The 20,345-nt window shown below is 41.9% G+C and overlaps 1 protein-coding gene across 1 annotated transcript; it reads left to right on the top strand.

Annotated features, from left to right (window-relative positions):
• The first annotated feature begins 12,124 nt into the window (after positions 1-12,124).
• On the top strand, positions 12,125-19,632 carry LOC139383916 (exonuclease 3'-5' domain containing 1). Its single transcript, XM_071128525.1, has 11 exons — positions 12,125-12,333; positions 16,429-16,497; positions 16,620-16,650; positions 16,816-16,895; positions 17,032-17,105; positions 17,304-17,390; positions 17,501-17,605; positions 17,694-17,774; positions 17,907-18,050; positions 18,214-18,405; positions 18,635-19,632. The coding sequence occupies exons 1-11, from the start codon at positions 12,204-12,206 to the stop codon at positions 19,337-19,339; spliced, it is 1,698 nt and encodes a 565-aa protein (XP_070984626.1). The 5' UTR covers positions 12,125-12,203; the 3' UTR covers positions 19,340-19,632.
• The last annotated feature ends 713 nt before the right edge of the window (positions 19,633-20,345 follow it).

Raw genomic sequence — 20,345 nt, 5'->3', positions numbered from 1 at the left:
TAAATTGTTTTTACATTAAGCCTATGTCCAATTAGATATGAGATATATGTTTTTACATTGATTATTTAAAATCTTATATCACTTTCATCACAATTAAGTTAAGTGTGCAATAGGCTGTGTTCAATATCTGTTCTTACATAGATTATTTTGAATTTAAAAAAACGTAATTGTGATAAAAGTGATTTAATTAAGTGTGCAATAACTACATGGATTCCAGCAATAGGTGTGTGTCATTTTGTTAATCAGAGTTGGCAGGTTTATTCACAGTATCCCGAACCTTTATGTCCATCATCCCATGACTAGTAGTTTCAGGCTCCCTGGAATTTGCCACCACAACTTCATATATTGCTGCATTGCTGTGCCTGCAGCAGAGGAAAGGTGGGGCCTTCCTTTTAGTCATAGCTCTCTACTAGACATTGGCCCCCTATGAGGATGTTTCTGTAAGCCTGCTGTGTTGGGACTAATCACACATGTCCAGACAGGGAGCTAGATAAACTGTATGTTAGAAATGTTCTCATGGAGTAGACAACATGTCACTCACTCTCTGACTTAAAGGGATAGTTAACCCAAATTACGCATTGGTTTCCTTACACTGTAAGCAGTCTATGGACAAGGTATCCCACTGGGCACAGACACAATTTCAATGTTTTGATTTACATTTGGTTGAGTTGTCAACTAATGGGAATTCAACATGAAATCAACAGAAAATGTCACCATGCCATTGGGTTTTGGTTAAAAGTTGGGTTAAAAAAATATGAAATTCCCTTATGTTGACGACTTTTTGCAAATCCAAATCAGGTTTCCACGTTGATTCAACATCACTTTTTTTGTTTTGTTGAAATGACATTGGAAAACAATGTTGATTTAACCAGTTTTTGCCCAGTGGGATGACAGCAATCTGTGGTTTGGTTTTATTTCCCGGGTACTGTTTCCAAATGCTAATGTTTTAGAATGATTTTGACAATATCGGTACCAGGATTTGAAAACAGTGCCAGGTAAACTAAACCAAAGCATGGATTGCTGTCAAATATTGTCAATAGACTGCTTACAGGGTAAAGAAACCAATGTGTCATTTTGTAATTTGGGTGAACTATACATTTAAATACATACAGTCAGGTCCATTCATAATTATTGGCGTCCCTGATAAAGATAAGCAAAAAAAAAAAGAACTGCTAAGAGGTTAATTAGGATCTATGCTTGTTTTAATATATAGTTATCCAATAAGTTTATTTCTATCTTCATGGAGACATTGAATGAGTAGGTTGTGGAGAAGCTGTCAAACATGACACCATCAGGTCCTGATGTTGACACAAGCACTAGTCATAGTATTGTGTCGGTATAGACTGATAAAAAAAAAACTCTTGAAACTCCTGTTTTCTGTCTGCACTCCCCTGTCCTACTCCCCTCACTCAGATACTTCTTTCCCCCTTCTACCCTTAACTGAGTGATAAGTGACCTGATATGGATGGAAATACTGTACTTCCCTTTCTGCCTGAGGCAAGATGGACTCATTCAACCATATGCTCTCTGACTTTTAACAATGGATTTTATTAACTGTTTACTTTTCTCACAGGGCTACGGTATCTAATTGAGTGATTGAACTAAGGCACAAAATGCCTTAAGTCTGCCCCCATGTGGTTGAAGTCAACATTCACTTAATTATTTACCAGGACAGACAAACATTTACATAGCAGAAACTTCATAGGAAAATGTTTGAAAGTTCAATAACCCACTATTATTTTAACTTTGAGGTAGCATGTTTGTCATACATTCTAAATAGTACTGAGTATATTCCATCTATAAAATTCATCTTTAACTTATCAGCACTCAGCAGAGAGCTTAATCAAACCTAAGTGCATGTTCTCAACATCTGATGTCTTCTCTAGATCAAGATTCAATAAACACACAAAACACCCATGAGAATGTGATACTTTCTTATCTTCTGAGTTAACTGTTCTATTTTATGGGAGGTGAAGTCATCACATTGAATGGTTATGAAAGTGAATAACTCTTTACAGCTATAATAGTTCCCTCTGTGCAGTCTAACCCCACACCCCAGAATGCTTTGTGATGTTTGAAGTAGATTCAATTTGACTGTGCTTTAAAGCGATTCTCTGGTACTTTCGTATACTTTTTAACCAGTAGTTCTGAAAGTAGCGCTCACGAGCCAAATGTGGTGCCCACGTGGGACCCTTACGTCACATATGTGCAACGCATCATTGCTCTCTCTCTCTTTTGTTTTACTATGTGTGTGCATCTTGCTAGCTGTCACTCAAACGGCGAGGGGCTGAAGCTCGAATTGCTAGGGGGCTGGCCCACGTGGGAAAAAATGTAGGGAAAATGGCGCCGCTCGGCTTCCAGAGAACAGTCGCTTTCAAACTAGAGATTTCGTGGCTAATTGAGATAGAACATTAATTATGCTCATAGATTATGTGTGTATGAACTACACATAGTCACATCCAGCCCAAAGCGGGAGTTAAAAAATACTTACTAGTCGCCAAAGTTCCAGCGCATGTTTTTTAGTTTGTGATACATTGTTCGGGAATCTGTACTACTGTTGCAACACAGTGACTTCCTTTTTTTTAATTCACCTTTTACTTAACCAGGTAGGCTAGTTGAGAACAAGTTCTGATTTACAACTGCGACCTGGCCAAGATAAAGCAAAGCAGTGCGACAAACAACAACACGGAGTTACGCATGAAATAAACAAACATACAGTCAAAAACATAACAGGAAAAAAGTCTAATACAGTGTGTGCAAATTAGGTAAGATAAGGGAGGTAAAGGCAATAAATAGGCCACAGTGGCAAAATAATTACAATTCAGCAATGAAACACTGGAGTGAGACGTGCAGAAGATGAACGTGCAAGTAGAGATACTGGGGTGCAAAGGAGCAAAAAATAAATAAATAACAGTACGGGGATGAGGTAGTTGGATGGGCTATTTAAAGATGGGCTATGTACAGGTGCAGTGATCTGTGAGCTGCTCTGACAGCTGGTGCTTAAAGTTAGTGAGGGAGATATGAGTTTCCAGCTTCAGTGATTTTTGCAATTCGTTCCAGTCATTGGCAGCAGATAACTGGAAGGAAAGGCGGCCAAATTAGGTGTTGGCTTTGAGGTTGACCAGTGAAATGTACCTGCTGGAGAACATGCTACGGGTGGGTGCTGCTATGGTGAGCTGAGATAAGGTGGGGCTTTACCTAGCAAAGACTTATAGATGACCTGGAGCCAGTGGGTTTGGCGACAAATATGAAGCGAGGGCCAGCCAACGAGAGCATACGGATCGCAGTGGTGGGTAGTATAGTATGTGGGGCTTTGGTGACAAAACGGATGGCACTGTGATAGACTGAATTCAATTTGCTGAGTAGAGTGTTGGAGGCTATTTTGTAAATGACATCGCAGAAGTCAAGATATCATAGGTGAGAAGGCCACCAAAAATTCTGAGATTTCCATACCCAACTATAACATTTTCCATCAAGATAGGACTGCTAAAGGGGGAGGAGTTGCAGTCTACTGCAGAGATAGCAGTAATAGCAGTAATGTCATACTTTCCAGGTCCATACCCAAACAGTTCGAACTTCTAATTAAAAAAATTAATCTCTCCAGAAATAAGTCTCTCACTGTTGCCGCCTGCTACCGACCCCCCTCAGCTCCCAGCTGTGCCCTGGACACCATTTGTGAATTGATCGCCCCGCATCTAGCTTCAGAGTTTGTTCTGCTAGGTAACCTAAACTGGGATATGCTTAACACCCCGGCAGTCCTACAATCTAAGCTAGATGTCCTCAATCTCACACAAATCATCAAGGAACTCACCAGGTACAACCCTAAATCTGTAAACAAGGGCACCCTCAGACGTTATCCTGACCAACTGGCCCTCCAAATACACCTTCGCTGTCTTCATTCAGGATCTCAGCGATCACTGCCTCATTGCCTGTATCCGCTACGGGTCCGCAGTCAAATGACCACCCCTAATCACTGTCAAACGCTCCCTAAAACACTTCTGTGAGCAGGCCTTTCCAATCGACCTGGCCCGGGTATCCTGGAAGGACACTGACCTCATCCTGCGTCAGTTGAGGATGCCTGGTCATTCTTTAAAAGTAACTTCCTCACCATCTTAGATAAGCATGCTCCGTTCAAAAAATGCAGAACTAAGAACAGATGGTTCACTCCAGACCTGACTGCTCTCGACCAGCACAAAAACATCCTGTGGCGGACTGCAATAGCATCGAATAGTCCCCGCGATATGCAACTGTTCAGGGAAGTCAGGAACCAATACACGCAGTCAGTCAGGAAAGCAAAGGCCAGCTTTTTCAAGCAGAAATTTGCATCCTGTAGCTCTAACTCCAAAAAGTTCTGAGACACTGTAAAGTCCCAGCTGCCCACTGCACTGAGGCTAGGAAACACGGTCACCACCGATAAATCCATGATAATCGAAAACTTCAACAAGCATTTCTCAACAGCTGGCCATGCCTTCCTCCTGGCTACTCCAACCTCGGCCAACAGCTCCGCTCGCCCCCCGCAGCTACTCGCCCAAGCCTCCCCAGCTTCTCCTTTACCCAAATCCAGATAGCAGATGTTCTGAAAGAGCTGCAAAACCTGGACCCGTACAAATCAGCTGGGCTTGACAATCTGGACTCTCGATTTCTGAAACTATCCGCCGCCATTGTCGCAACCCCTATTACCAGCCTGTTCAACCTCTCTTTCATATCGTCTGAGATCCCCAAGGACTGGAAAGCTGCCGCGGTCATCCCCCTCTTCAAAGGGGGAGAAACTCTGGACCCAAACTGTTACAGACCTATATCCATCCTGCCCTGCCTATCTAAGGTCTTCGAAAGCCAAGTCAACAAACAGATCACTGATCTCGAATCCCATCTCCGCTGTGCAATCTGGTTTCCGAGCCGGTCACGGGTGCACCTCAGCCACGCTCAAGGTACTAAACGATATCATAACCGTCATCGATAAAAGACTGTACTGTGCAGCCGTCTTCATCGACCTGGCCAAGGCTTTCGACTCTGTCAATCACTATATTCTTATCGGCAGACTCAGTAGCCTCGGTTTTTCTAATGACTGCCTTGCCTGGTTCACCAACTACTTCGCAGACAGAGTTCAGTGTGTCAAATCAGAGGGCATGTTGTCCGGTCCTCTGGCAGTCTCTATGGGGGTGCCACAGGGTTCAATTCTCGGGCCGACTCTTTTCTCTGTATATATCAATGATGTTGCTCTTACTGTGGGCGATTCCCTGGTCCACCTCTACGCAGACGACACCATTCTGTATACTTCTGGCCCTTCCTTGGACACTGTGCTAACTAACCTCCAAATGAGCATCAATGCCATACAACACTCCTTCCATGGCCTCCGACTGCTCTTAAACGCTAGTAAAACCAAATGCATGCTTTTCAACCATTCGCTGCCTGCACCCGCACGCCCGACTAGCATCACCACCCTGGATGGTTCCGACCTAGAATATGTGGACATCTATAAGTACTTAGGTGTCTGGCTAGACTGTAAACTCTCCTTCCAGACTCATATCAAACATCTCCAATCCAAAATCAAATCTAGAATCGGCTTTCTATTTCGCAACAAAGCCTCCTTCACTCATGCTGCCAAACTTACCCTAGTAAAACTGACTATCTTACCGATCCTCGACTTTGGCGATGTCATCTACAAAATGGCTTCCAATACTCTACTCAGCAAACTGGATGCAGTTTATCACAGTGCCATCCGCTTTGTTACTAAAGCACCTTATACCACCCACCACTGCGACCTGTATGCTCTAGTCGGCTGGCTCTCGCTACATATTCGTCGCCAGACCCACTGGCTCCAGGTCATCTACAAGTCCATACTAGGTAAAGCTCCGCCTTATCTCAGTTCACTGGTCACGATGGCAACACCCACCCGTAGCACGTGCTCCAGCAGGTGTATCTCACTGATCATCCCTAAAGCCAACACCTCATTTGGCCGCCTTTCCTTCCAGTTCTCTGCTGCCTGTGACTGGAACGAATTGTAAAAATCGTTGAAGTTGGAGACTTTTATCTCCCTCACCAACTTTAAACATCTGCTATCTGAGCAGCTAACCGATCGCTGCAGCTGTACATAGTCCATCGGTAAATAGCCCACCCAATTTACCTACCTCATCCCCATACTGTTTTTATTTATTTACTTTTCTGCTCTTTTGCACACCAGTATCTCTACCTGCACATGACCATCTGATCATTTATCACTCCAGTGTTAATCTGCTAAATTGTAATTATTCGCCTACCTCCTCATGCCTTTTGCACACAATGTATATAGACTCTTTTTTAAAAATTTTCTACTGTGTTATTGACTTGTTTATTGTTTACTCCATGTGTAACTCTGTGTTGTTGTCTGTTCACACTGCTATGCTTTATCTTGGCCAGGTCGCAGTTGTAAATGAGAACTTACCAGGTTAAATAAAGGTGAAATAAAAAAAATATTTAAAAAATCCTTTTGTCCAGGTGGTTAAAGGGCAGTGTGGAGTGCAATAGAGATTGCATCATCTGTGGATTTGTTGGGGCAGTATGCAAATTGGAGTGGGTCTAGGGTTTCTGGGATAATGGTGTTGATGTGAGCCATGACAAGCCTTTTGAAGAACTTCATGGCTACAGACGTGAGTCGTTTAGGCAGGTTACCTTGCACAGGCACTATGGTGGTCTGCTTAAAACATGTTGGTATTACAGACTCAGACAGGGAGAGGTTGAAAATGTCAGTGAAGACACTTGCCAGTTGGTCAACGCATGCTCGCAGTACACGTCCTGGTAATCCGTCTGGCCCAACGGCCTTGTGAATGTTGACCTGTTTAAAGGTCTTACTCACATCAGCTGAGGAGAGTGTGATCACACACTCTTCCAGAACAGCTGGTGCATGAGAGCTGGTAGTTTAGCTCATCTGCTAGGCTCGTGTCACTGGGCAGCTCTCGACTGTGCTTCCCTTTGTAGTCTGTAATGGTTTGCAAGTCCTGCCACATCCGACGAGCGTCAGAGTCAGTGTAGTATTATTCGATCTTAGTCCTGTATTGACACCATTCAAACCAATCAGGGTTCAGAACTTTAAAGGTAATTATCTCAGAATCATCTTTTGCATATAGGAACTTATAGTATCAAATTCTCAATGTATTAAAAAGCTGTTTCATATTATTTCATTACTCTATTCCGTAGAATTGCATTGTATTAATTTCAGTAATTTTTGTTTCTAATGTCATTTTGATAATAGGACGCTGCCCCTCTAAGACAATTGCGGTCGAAAAGATATATTGACCTGGCTACACAGCCTGGTCTCGTAGACTAGACGTAACATAGTAAATGTAAATCCGGGACACTCAAATTAGCATGATATGTTACTTTTGGTGCGGTTACATAAGACAGGTTACTTAAGGCAAAAAACTAAAGGAGGGTGATTGGTGAGGGTGGATCAGCCTGGTCTCATAGACTAGCCAAGACGAATGCTAAAATGTATTTTTTCGTATCTTTATTTTTGCAGACTATCAACAGTAGTCAGAAATTTCTAATATGTTCACTATTGAAGGTTTACTTTTGTAAATCACTTTCCCTAAAATAAATAAGCTCAGCGAGTTGATTGATGGGCGCTTCTTTTTGCTCAGGACAGCTCCTGTGTACTGTGTGAACGTAGCTACCCACTGGGGACACACTGGTTGAATCAATGTTGTTTCCACGTCATTTCAATTAAATTACATTGAACCAACATGAAATAGATGTTGAATTGACGTCTGTGCCTTCTGTACTGCTCGAGTGCTGGAGAAGTTGTGACTATCAGGAGTGTAGTAGTGCTTGAATGAACTGCCAATCATATTGCTCAAATACAAATAGCACAACTGTTCTGTGTGTAGTCTTCAATGGTGTAGTCTTCAAAATCAAATCAAATGTTATTGGTCACATACACATGTTTTGCAGATGTTATTGCGGGTGTAGCTAAATGCTTGTCTTTCTAGCTCCAACAGTGCAGTAATATCTAACAAGTAATATCTAACAATTTCACAACAATACACACAAATCTAAGTCATGTCAGCAATGAGCAATGTCAGAGAGGCATAGAGTAAGATACAGGAGAATAGAATACAGCATTACATATGAGATTAGTGATGCAATTCAATGGCATTTATTTATTTATTTGTCCGTTATTTTACCAGGTAAGTTGACTGAGAACACGTTCTCATTTGCATCAACGACCTGGAAAATAGTTACAGGGGAGAGGAGAGGGAGGAATGAGCCAATTGTAAACTGGGGATTATTTGGTGACCGTGATGGTTTGAGGGCCAGATTGGGAATTTAGCCAGGACACCGGGGTTAACACCCCTACTCTTACGATAAGTGCCATGGGATCTTTAATGACCTCAGAGAGTCAGGACACGTGTTTAACGTCCCATCCGAAAGATGGCACCCTACACAGGGCAGTGTCCTGGGGCATTGGGATATTTTTTTTTTTTTTTTTTTTTTTAGACCAGAGGAAAGAGTGCCTCCTACTGGCCCTCCAACACCACTTCCAGCAGCATCTGGTCTCCCATCCAGGAACTGACAAGGACCAACCCTGCTTAGCTTCAGAAGCATTCAATGACGTGCTGAGAAATAACTGTCCCGGTCGGTGCTGCTGCTTTGAAAGTGGTGTGAAAAGTACTGGGGCAAATGCCACACGTTTTCCGGTGGCTCTGAGTGACACTAGCTAGGTTTCCATCCAATTGGTGACAGATTTTCATGCAAATAGAATCCGCATGAAGAAAATATGCATATTTTCCCACCAGTGGTATGTTTCCACCAACTGAACTTGTTGCAGATAAAAAAAATATGTGCGTTATGATAGTGTACACAAAATGTACTTTTCGCTTAAGTTCTCATGTACCAAATAAAAATCTGAAGTTCAATGTGTTTCCATTGTATTTTCAACTCTACCGATAGTTTGTTAAATAGAAAATGTCCCTACTCTGGTCTTGGCACCTGCACATATACAGTGCAGGTAGCCTGTGCCTGGTTGGCTAGTCTACATGATGAGATTATTATGGATAAGAGCGAGAATATTTTTATTTGTCAAACGGAGAGACCCTCGATATTTATTGGAAAGCAGAATCAAGCTCATCAATTGCACTTTCACCACCCTGTGAAGTTCATCATAATATATGTAATCTGTAGTTTAATAAACTGCATGGTTTCCTGAGGCGTATGATGGTGATTATATCAATATTTGCGCATAAAGGCATTCCCGGCGACATTTCAAGCATGAATTAATTTTACATACACACAATGGTGTAAAGTACATTGCTCAAAAAAATAAAGGGAACACTTAAACAACACAATGTAACTCCAAGTCAATCACACTTCTGTGAAATCAAACTGTCCACTGTCCAGGAAGCAACACTGATTGACAATAAATTTCAAATGCTGTTGTGCAAATGGAATAGACAACAGGTGGAAATTATAGGCAATTAGCAAGACACCATCTTTTACTTCACTACATTCCTAAAGAAAGTAATGTACTTTTTACTTCATTCATTTTCCCTGAAACCCAAAAGCATACTATGAATTTTTAAAGAAAAATTGTCAAATTAACGCACTTATCATGAGTTATCTTGTTGTTAATCCCACCACAGTGTCCGATTTCAAATATGCTTTACAGCAAAAGTCCCACAAACGATTATGTTAGGTCACCACCAAACGACAATAAACACAGCCATTTTTTCCAGACAAAGATAGCAGTCACAAAAAGCACAAATAGAGATAAAATGAATCACTAACCTTTGATGATCTTCATCAGATGACACTCATAGGACTTCATGTTACACAATACATGTATGTTTTGTTTGATAAAGTTCATATTTATCAAAATATGAGTTTACATTGGCGCGTTACATTCACTAGTTCCAAAAACATCCAGTGATTTTGCATAGCCACATCTTTCAACAGAAATACTAATCATAAATGTAGATGATAATACAAGTTATACACATGGAATTATAGATATACCTCTCCTTAATGCAACTGCTGTGTCTGATTTCAAAAAAACTTTACAGAATAAGCAAACCATGCAATAATCTGAGACGGAGCTCAGAGAAAAATAGTCATGTTGGCGTCAACATAAACAAGAAATAACATGATAAATATTCCCTTACCTTTGATGATCTTCATCAGAAAGCACTCTAGGAATCCCAGGTCCACAATAAATGTTTGTTTTATTCGATAATGTCCGTTATTTATGTCCAAATACCTCCTTTTGTTAGCGCGTTTGGTATAAATATCCAAACACTCATTCTGGTCAGCGTTATGTTGGACAAAAACTTCAACATTTCAAACTAAGTACAACATGAATCATTAGGATGTTTTTAACATATAGCTTCAATAAAGTTCCAACCGGAGTATTCCTTTGTGTCTTGATGAGCAATGGAACACAAGTGGATATCATGAGGAATGCTCAACGTGATCAGAAAATGGCTGACTGCCAGTCACCTGATAGATTCTGCTCTCATTCAGTCCCACAACACAGTAGAAGTCTCATTCAAATTACTATAGACGGTTGACATCTGGTGGAAGCCCTAGGAAGTGCAACATCATTAATATCTAAAGGGGATTTCAATGGGAACTATGGTGAATACATACCAAGCTCAGATTTTTCACTTCCTGTTTTGATTTCTCCTCAGGATTTTGCCTAACATATGAGTTCTGTTATACTCACAGACATCATTCAAACAGTTTTAGAAACTTTAGAGTGTTTTCTACCCAATACGAATAATAATATGCATATATTAGCAACTGAGACTGAGGAACAGGCCGTTTACTTTGGGCAACTTATTCATCCAAGCTACTCAATACTGCCCCCCAGCAATTCCATTTACTTTTGATACTTATATATTTAAAACCAAAATCATGTTATATTTTTACTCAAGTAGTATTTTACTGGGTGACTTTTACCTGAGCCATTTTCTATGAAGGTATCTTTACTTTTACTCAAGTCTGACAATTTAGTACTTTTTCCACCACTGCCTGCACAAAAACTTCCCACCATGTCAAACAAACAAATTATCTGTCAGCATTTATACAATTACACCGAAACTTCCTGTTTTCATCACAGCTGTGGTTATTTTTTAAATTTGTATATACGATATGACTTTACTCACATAAAAACTGTAGACGGAAGCATGGTTATTGACAACAATCAATATTGAAAGGAGTATTTATTGTCAAGCATCATGCAAGGTCGAGCTGAAACAATAGGTAGTGGCATGGACCTTAAATGTTTGTTTGTGGCCCGCCATTATATAGAAGAAGAAGAAGGTTGCCTGGTGATGCCTGACCACAGAGATAGAGCACTCTAGGGCCCAAAAACCTGTTTTAGCATGAGCAGCTCCATTGAGGTCTTTCACCATTTTTAAGTAGTCAACTAGGTGGGACTTCCTATGGGTTAAGGAAGGATCACATAATTCCATCCAGGTCATCAGGAAGGATCAGCCAATGAATTATACTCATGAGAAAACGGTCCATAACTGAAAGTGGCAGTAAATAGCCAGGCATGGCATCATACCTATTCAAACAACACACTATAGGTGGCAGTTTGGAACCTTTCAGTTTGTTTACCAACTCAAGTAGTCGCGGAAGAAAATTGACTACTTCAGAATGGAGATGGCGCTGCCCATTTTCTCACGGTTTCCACTTGTTACCACAGCCACAAATTCAAAATTGGCTATATCGTAATGTGATGTTATGGTTATAAAATGAAGGGGGGAAAAAATCGCTAGGTTAGGCATAAGGTTAGTGGCGTGGCTAAGGTTTGGTTTAAATCATATATTAAGAAAATACTGTAAAAATACGGGTAGGCCGTCAATGTAAAATAAGAATTTGTTCTTAACTTACTTGCCTAGTTAAATAAAAAATAAATAAAAAATAGGCGGGGTTTGTAACTGTGGCTGTGGTAACTACATCAGCTCTCGCAGATGCCATTTGGGACATGTACAATGTTGCGTTCTCTAGCTACCCATCTCTATGCGACTGTATGGCCTGACCCCTCACACGCTCCACCCCCTGGCCGTCAATCAATCACGTTCACGTAGTTGATTCCTCGCACCTGCTTTGGTCAAGGCACATGTTGGTTAAAAAAAAAAAGTATCGACAGAGATTGATTCGCTGTCATTAGCTTTAACTTCGCTTGATACATTGGACAACAAGCATAGCAATTGTTGTTTAGAAAGATGACCATGGACGACTTTCAATTCATGGATAGCTTCAAGAGAAAGCGCATCAAATTGACCCTCAAGACTGCGACTTTCCTTGGAATTGTTCAGCGGATAAACGCCAATAAAACTGTGATTTTAGAGGACGGTAAGATATAAAATAAATTTACTGACTTACATTATCTTGATGAACTGTTTTACATGGTCATATTTTTTTGCAAAGAATCTCCACGGTATCTGATCACATTCAGCTCAGCAAGTTTGCTATGGTAGCTAACGTTAGTTAGCCAGCAAAGGCGGTTTTTCCAGAAAGGTGTGCGCGTGTGCTAGAGACTGACCTGGACCCCGTTTCACGAAAGCATCTCAAAGTCAAATGTATTTATAAAGCCATTTTTACATCAGCAGATGTCAAAGTGCTTATACAGAACCCAGCCTAAAACCCCACAGATTTAGAAGCACAGTGGCTAGGAAAAACTCCCTAGAAAGGCATGACCCTAGGACCAGGCTCTGAAGGAAGACCAGTCCTCTTCTGGCTCTGCCTGGTGGAGAACCAGGTCGTTCTTCAAGATGTTTACACGTTCATAGATGACCAGCAGGGTCAAGTAATAATAACAGTGGTTATAGAGCAGTGGTCACCAACCTTTTTGGAGTCGATCATTTTCTGAGTCAAAATGCAAAATGAGAACCACTGCTCAGTTTTTCTTTACATTACTTAAACGTAAGCCTATGCAACATTAAGCAATTCAAAACTTTTCAGTAAAAAGTAGGCTACAGCCTACTTGGACCTATCACTGCATATTGGCTATGCTGTAATTGCCCAATGTTCTTTTTCAAATGGTTTAAAAATGTTAGGTATATGATCACACAGGTAATATGTAATTTGTTGTATTACTTGCAAGGCATGGCTGAGTGAGTATAATATTAGTTTTTTACTGGACTGACTGCCTGCTTCCGATGGGCAGACTGAGGGGAGGGATGGAGCAGCGCCCTCTCACCTGACTCATAGTCCCTCCTCTCCCTCCATCCGCTGAGAAAAGGGCAGTCTTCCAGCTGATGGCGAAACTTGTCGTACAGAATTATTTCTGCCTCATGCACCAATTCATGTTACTCCTATGACCAGAGAAAGTAAAATATTCCTTGACGTTAAAAGACGAGATGAAAATAATAACGCTTATCAAAACACTTTGTTATACTCCTTCATTACAGGGCTGGTTGTAGCATGAGTGGAAGTCGGGCGAATGTGCATTTTATTGCTTATAAAACTGTTGAACAAAGGGTTGACAGTGCTGAATAACGGCATGAACTTATAAAACAGCAGCTCTTCGCTGTATTCATTGAGTCTCACTAGTCATGGTTATAAGTGTTAATCTCACATGATCAACTTTGCAGTGCGTTCAAGGTTTCTTTTTACAGTCTATGGCTTGAGGAAGCTCACGCACCACAGCTAACTAGCTAGCCATTTCACATCCGTTACACAAGCATTGAGGGAGAGAGGGTCGAAACATTAGGTCCGGGACAAGTTAGCACGTCCGGTGAACAGGTCAGGGTTCCATAGCCGCAGGCAGAGCAGCAGAAACTGGATCAGCAGCACGATCAGGTGAACTGGGGACGGGGACAGCCAGGAATCGTCAGGCCAGGTAGTCCTGAGGCATGGTCCTAGGGCTCAGGTTCTCCGGGAGGGGAGAGAGATGGAAAATTAGAGGGAGCATATGTGTAGCCTGATGTGTGCAGTAATGTGCCAAATCTGTGATTTTAGAGCTTTAAAAAAATTACATTAGAATAATACGCCTTAATATTTGCAGCCATAGATGGTAATATCTCTATAGGAGCTAATCCATCAGTATTGTGAAATAATTTTAATGCCTCAAGTCCTCAACTGGCAGCTTCACTAAATAGTACCCGTAAAACACCAGTCTCAACGTCAACAGTGAAGAGGCGAGTCCGGGATGCTGGCCTTCTAGACAGAGTTCTTCTGTCCAGTGTCTGTTCTTTTTCTCATCTTAATCTTTGTATTGACCAGTCTGAGATATGTCCTTTTCTTTGCAACTCTGCTTAGAAGGCCAGCATCCCAGAGTCGCCTCTTCACTGTTGACGTTGACTGGTGTTTTGCGGGTACTATTTAATGAAGCTGCCAGTTGAGGACTTGTGAGGCGTCTGTTTCTCAAACTAGACACTCCAATGTACTTGTCCTCTTGCTCAGTTGTGCACCGGAGCATCCCGTTCCTCTTTGTATTCTGGTTAGAGCCAGTTTGTGTTCCGGGATCTTCAGTTTCTTGGCAATTTCTCGCATGGAATGGCCTTCATTTCTCAGAACAAGAATAGACTAACGAGTTTCAGAAGAAAGATCTTTGTTTCTGTTTTTTTTTCTGCTTTAATCAAAACAACAGTTTACAGCTGTGCTAACAATTGCAAATGGGTTTTCTAATGATCAATTAGCCTTTTAAGATGAAAAACTTGGATTAGCTAACACGTGCCATTGGAACACCGGAGTGATGGTTGCTGATAATGAGCCTCTGTACGTCTACAGTTGAAGTCAGTTTCACAATTCCTGACATTTAATCCTAGTAATAATTCCCTGTCTTAAGTCAGTTAGGATCACCACTTTATTTTAAGAATGTGAAATGTCAGAATAATAGTAGTGAATTATTTCAGATTTTATTTCATCACATTCCCAGTGGGTCAGAAGTTTACATACTCAATTAGTATTTGGTAGCATTGCCTTTAAATGGTTTAACTTGGGTCAAATGTTTTAGGTAGCCTTCCACAAGCTTCCCACAATAGGTTGGGTGAATTTTGGCCCATTCCTCCTGAAAGAGCTGGTGTAACTGAGTCAGGTGTGTAGGCACCTTGCTCTCACACGCTTTTTCAGTTCTGCCCACACATTTTCTATAGGATTGCGGTCAGGGCTTTGTGATGGCCACTCCAATACCTTGACTTTGTTGTCCTTAAGCCATTTTGCGACAACTTTGGGATTATGCTTGGGGTCATTGTCCATTTGGGAGACCCATTTGTAACAAAGCTTTAACTTCCTGACTGATGTCTTGCTTCAATATATCCACATCATTTTCCTACCTCATGATGCCATTTATTTTGTGAAGTGCACCAGTCCCTCCTGCAGCAAAGCACCCCCACAAGATGATGCCACCCCGTGCTTCACGGTTGAGATGGTGTTCTTCGGTTTGCAAGCCTCCCCCTTTTTCCTCCAAAACATAATGATGGTCATTATGGCCAAACAGTTCTATTTTTGTTTCATCAGACCAGAGGACATTTCTCCAAAAGTGCGATCTTTTCCCCCATGTGAAGTTGCAAACCATAGTCTGGCTTTTTTATGGTAGTTTTGGAGCAGTGGCTTCTTCCTTGCTGAGCGCCATTTCAGGTTATGTGGATATAGATACTTTTGTACCCGTTTCCTCCAGCATCTTCACAAGGTCCTTTGCTGTTGTTCTGGGATTGATTTGCACTTTTCACACCACAGTACGTTCATCTCTAGGAGACAGAACGCGTCTCCTTCCTGAGCGGTATGACGGCTGCGTGGTCCCATGGTGTTTATACATATGAACGTGGTACCTTCAGGCGTTTGAAAATTGCTCCCAAGGATGAACCAGACTTGTGGAGGTCTACAATTTTGGCTGATTTGATTTTCCCATGATGTCAAGCAAAGAGGCACTGAGTTTGAAGGTAGGCCTTGAAATGCATCCACAGGTACACCTCCAATTGACTCAAATGATGTCAATTAGCCTATCAGAAGCTTCTAAAGCCATGACATCATATTCTGGAATTTTCCAAGCTGTTTAAAGGCAGTCAACTTAGTGTATGTGATCTTCTGACCCACTGGAATTGGGATTAAGAGACATAATATGTCTGTATACAATTGTTGGAAAAATGACTCATGCACAAAGTAGATGTCTGAACCGACTTGCCAAAACTAGAGTTTGTTAACAAGAAATTTGTTGAGTGGTTGAAAAACTAGTTTTAATGACTCCAACCTAAGTGTACGTAAACTTCCAACTTCAACTCTATGTAGATATTCCATTAAAAATCAGCCATTTCCAGCTACAATAGTAATTTACAACATTAACAATGTTTACACTGTATTTCTGATCAATTTTATGTTATTTTAAAGGACAATTCTTGGGGGAAATTTCTAAGTGACCCCAAACTTTTTAACAGTAGTGTAGCTAGCTAGTCTTTGACTGTTGCATGAAGCTAGTAGTCTGCAATGTATGGGTTTAATCTTTTTCAGTTGTGGATGTCAAGAATGGAAGGAAATTCCCTGGAGTGAAACTATTCTTTGGACATGAAATTCTCAATGGTAGGCAGCCAGAATCGTGCACTTTTATTTCTGTCATTATTACTAGCTACTTTTACAAGTTGAATCTAATCGTCTCTGGTCTTCTGCTATGTATAACTATTAGTTACCCTTCTATCTTTCAGTGGAATTCCCAAATGTAACACAGTCTGACCGGTATGTCCGATATTGACGTCATTAGTGAATGGATGAAAGATTATCTAACCATGGAATCATTCTTTGTATGCATCTGTCATATTTTACAATAGTTGACTTTGCTCACGGATAAATTAATGTGTCATTAGTATTGCATGCAATAATACCAAAAGACTGTCTGCTCAGAGATAACACCAGTGACCACAGACCTGAAGGTCACCTGACAGTGGCAGAGTTCCAGCCTTACAGGAAGGGTCTCATACTGAGTGAGTTGACCTCAGGTTAAATACTATATTGTACATGTTTAGCTAGTAGAAGCCATAGATTTGAATCATTAGCTTTTGTCATTAGTTGGTTTATATGATCTATGTAGAACTACAAATAGATATCTGCCATCCTCAGATGATGATGATGATGATGAGAGCCATGTCAACTTTGTGGTCATTGATGAGTTCCATGAGAAGTTTGGTCCTGCTGTGAGTACCTAACCCTCACAGTTTCATATCACCTAGCCCCTGGGTGTAAGCTTCACATTACATAGCCTATTGGCATACAAAGGTGGATAATATTTGAGGGAAATGAATCTAGTGGGAGCCTAACGAGGTGTGTGTCCTGTCCTGTGGGCGTACGGATTGAACTCTCTAGCTCCTTGCTTGGTCATGCTCTCCACCTAGATGATGCACATCCGGAAGCAGCAGGTGATCGGGATAGGAGCTGACGGGGTCGGGACGTTCCAGCACGAGAGACTCTGTTGGCTGCAGGTGAGGAAAGAGACTGCTCCTACCTAGGCTTTTACATATGTGTGTTTTATTTCACACAATCTATTACTTTTCATCGTTGGAAATTTGAACTGAACTATGTCTCTTTGTAGATTGCCACTAAGAACAAGGTGTACCTCTTTGACATCCTGTTGCTTGGAGCCCGGGCCTTCAAGAACGGCCTGTCCATGATCCTAGAAAATAACCACATATTAAAGGTGAGTAATTTAGATGGGAGAGTTTGACAGATTATCCCATTTCACTTCCACCTCATGCAATTTCTGTCTGTATATATTTGTTGTTCAGGTCACTCATGACTGCCGGAGCCTCGCCGGATGTCTGATGGCTCAGTTTGGAGTAAATCTCACCAACGTCTTTGACACACAGGTACTATACTGTAGAGTGTGCAGCCTAAATTTTGTTGTTCTATGAATGGATTCTTACTTACCTGTAGGCATCATACCAGGTGTTATCCTACCTGCCTTATCACAGCAATGTAGTCATGTTATTTCTCCATAGGTGGCAGATATCCTGTGCTTCTACACAGAGACGGGTGGCTTCCTGCCAGACAGGGTCAGTACCCTACCGAAGGTGGTGAGCCTACATTTGAAGATGTCCTCGTCACAACTCTCCTCTCTCAACATCAAGTCTCTGCTCACCAAGGTACGGAACCCTAAAGGAGGGAACATAGCACAGCATTATGGATGTGGTGTTTGTGTCTTTGTCTCAGTGGAACAGAACTGTTGAAAGACTTGTATTTGTGTGTTAAAGGTTTACAAGGTGTCTGTACTAAACCTGTATCGGTGTGTCTGTATTAAACCTGTAGGAGGACAAAGAGGTGTGGTACGTGCGTCCCTGCCCTTTGTCCCTGCTGAAGGTCATGGCCCTGTCGGTGATCCACCTGCAGCCTCTGAGACTGGTGCTGCTGGATGCCCTCATGGCTGACTACACAGGCCTGGTGGACTCCTACCTCAGCGGCAGCCGAGAGGAACCTGTCCACATGCAGAACATCGGCTCGGTGAGCCACTGAGCTTCACACACACGACCCAACACAACCACACAGATAAAGTATTTACATCCTCAAACATCCAGAGCCACTTACTCATTACTGTACATATGGCAATGTTGAGAGAATATTTAGTGACATAAAAATGAATAGATCTCCATGGCAGTAATGGTCTGAGATATAAATGTCTGTGTGTTGTGATGATATAGAAGCTAATGGGCAGCTGTGTGTCTGTCTACAGAGCAGTGTTCTGGAGCTGCCCAGGGAGCTGCGGGAGTTGGAGCACACGCGTCAGACGCGCCAGAAGTGGGCCGTCGACCGCTACCCTGTCACTGAGCAGGGCCTGCTGGAGCGCTCCAACCCCAGACCCCTACCCCCATCACAGAATGGGCAGGGCCAGGACACAGCCACCCAAAGACAACCAGACCCTCCTGTCCCCACAGCAGTGGCGCCTGTAGTCCCAGCACCAGGGCAGGGCCCAGCAGAGACACCCTGTCCCAGCAATACCCTGGGGGCCTCTGACCTCCGTGCCCTGACACAAGAGGCCCAGCAGAGCTACAGGAAACAGCCGTCTGGAGTCGTCAGCCCAGTGGCTAAATCAAGAGCACCAGGACTCTTGGAGATAGTGATGGACACAATGGCAGGCAGAGGGAGGTCCCTGTTGAAAGACCAAACACCACCCATTCTCCCTGTGTTCCCCTCCCTGGGAAGAGGCCTGGCTCTCCCGATACCAGCAGCCCAGGTCCCCAAGGAGAGCCCCGGAGCCCTGAAGACCCAGGCCCCAGTGGGGAGGGTGGAGGTGCCTGTCCCCCCAGGCCCAAGACCCAGCCCAGTACAGCCATCTGAAAACATCCCTGGTGCAGGGAGAGGCCTCATCCAGAAACCCCAAGGTCTCACCTCTCCTCTCAGTCTCTCCTTCAGTTCATTTAGAAAGAGCCACCTATGATTGGGATTGGTTGGTTCAAAATTACTTGTACATTTTTATTCTACAAAGACCACTAGGTGGCGGTAAATTGTCAATTCTGTTTGCAATATAAATTGCACCAATGTTGGGTGTTTTAGTTAACTGCTTTTCTATTTCAAATGTACAATATCAAATCATAATTGGATGAGTGATATTTAGAGTTGTGTCCATGGTATCTGGTTAACCTGTACATTTGTTTATTTAAGCTTCTATTTTTAAATTGACTTAAATTGCTGTTCATCACTTGTTCCTTTACAAAGTTAAATTAACACCAGTTCAATACTCTGATTTATTCTCTCTCTCTCTTTCTGGCCTGATTTGCGTGAGTAATGGTACATTCTGAATCTGTTAAGTGCAGTCATTTCACTTGGTAATGAGGCCCTCGGCGTACAGGGAATATTCTGACAGGCTACAGCCTGATAATGTTCAACTAATTCCTTTGATAACAATACAGAACATAGTGTATCAATTCATACCAGCCCACACCTGGATGATCTGTGCAGCACCAGCATAATTATAGTTCAGCCAAATGAAGCACATCAAGTTCAAATATTGTATACAGGAAAAACCTTTCTATGATTCATTCATTTCAAAATGTTTCTTCTCAAAGTCCAATAGTCAGTTGTGTAAAACAAATGCTAACACAGAATAAAGTACCCAATATAGCTTAGGATGATCAATTTACTAAATTTGGCTTCATGGTTGCTGTTAATTGAGGTGGAACGCAGGAAAGCATTGATAGATATGCTGTTAATGAAAGAAAAACATTGTTTCTGGAAGGTTGCTTTGATTACAGATGACTGCAAAACCATTAGAGCTGGCACAGAATGAATGCAGGATGTTGACATGAAATTGATATTGCCTGTCTGCAGCACTAATCACTCAAGAAGTTCAGATGCTGACGATCATAAGTACCCAACACCTGCCATGTTTTACATAGGAAAACAAAGCCATGTCTTTTATTAATTTATGGGCTTCCTGAATTAGG

Source organism: Oncorhynchus clarkii, chromosome 25 (assembly GCF_045791955.1).
Source record: "Oncorhynchus clarkii lewisi isolate Uvic-CL-2024 chromosome 25, UVic_Ocla_1.0, whole genome shotgun sequence".
Classification (NCBI taxonomy): domain Eukaryota; kingdom Metazoa; phylum Chordata; class Actinopteri; order Salmoniformes; family Salmonidae; genus Oncorhynchus; species Oncorhynchus clarkii.
The sequence above is the reverse complement of the archived record's forward strand: the minus strand, read 5'-3'. Positions and strand labels throughout refer to the sequence as shown.

Coding starts and splice junctions, on each gene's coding strand:
- LOC139383916 (XM_071128525.1), top strand. CDS start 12,204: ATGACCATGGACGACTTTCAATTCATGGATAGCTTCAAGAGAAAGCGC. Junction 16,651..16,815: donor AATGTAACACAGTCTGACCG/GTATGTCCGATA, acceptor CTGTCTGCTCAG/AGATAACACCAGTGACCACA. Junction 16,896..17,031: donor CAGGAAGGGTCTCATACTGA/GTGAGTTGACCT, acceptor TGCCATCCTCAG/ATGATGATGATGATGATGAG.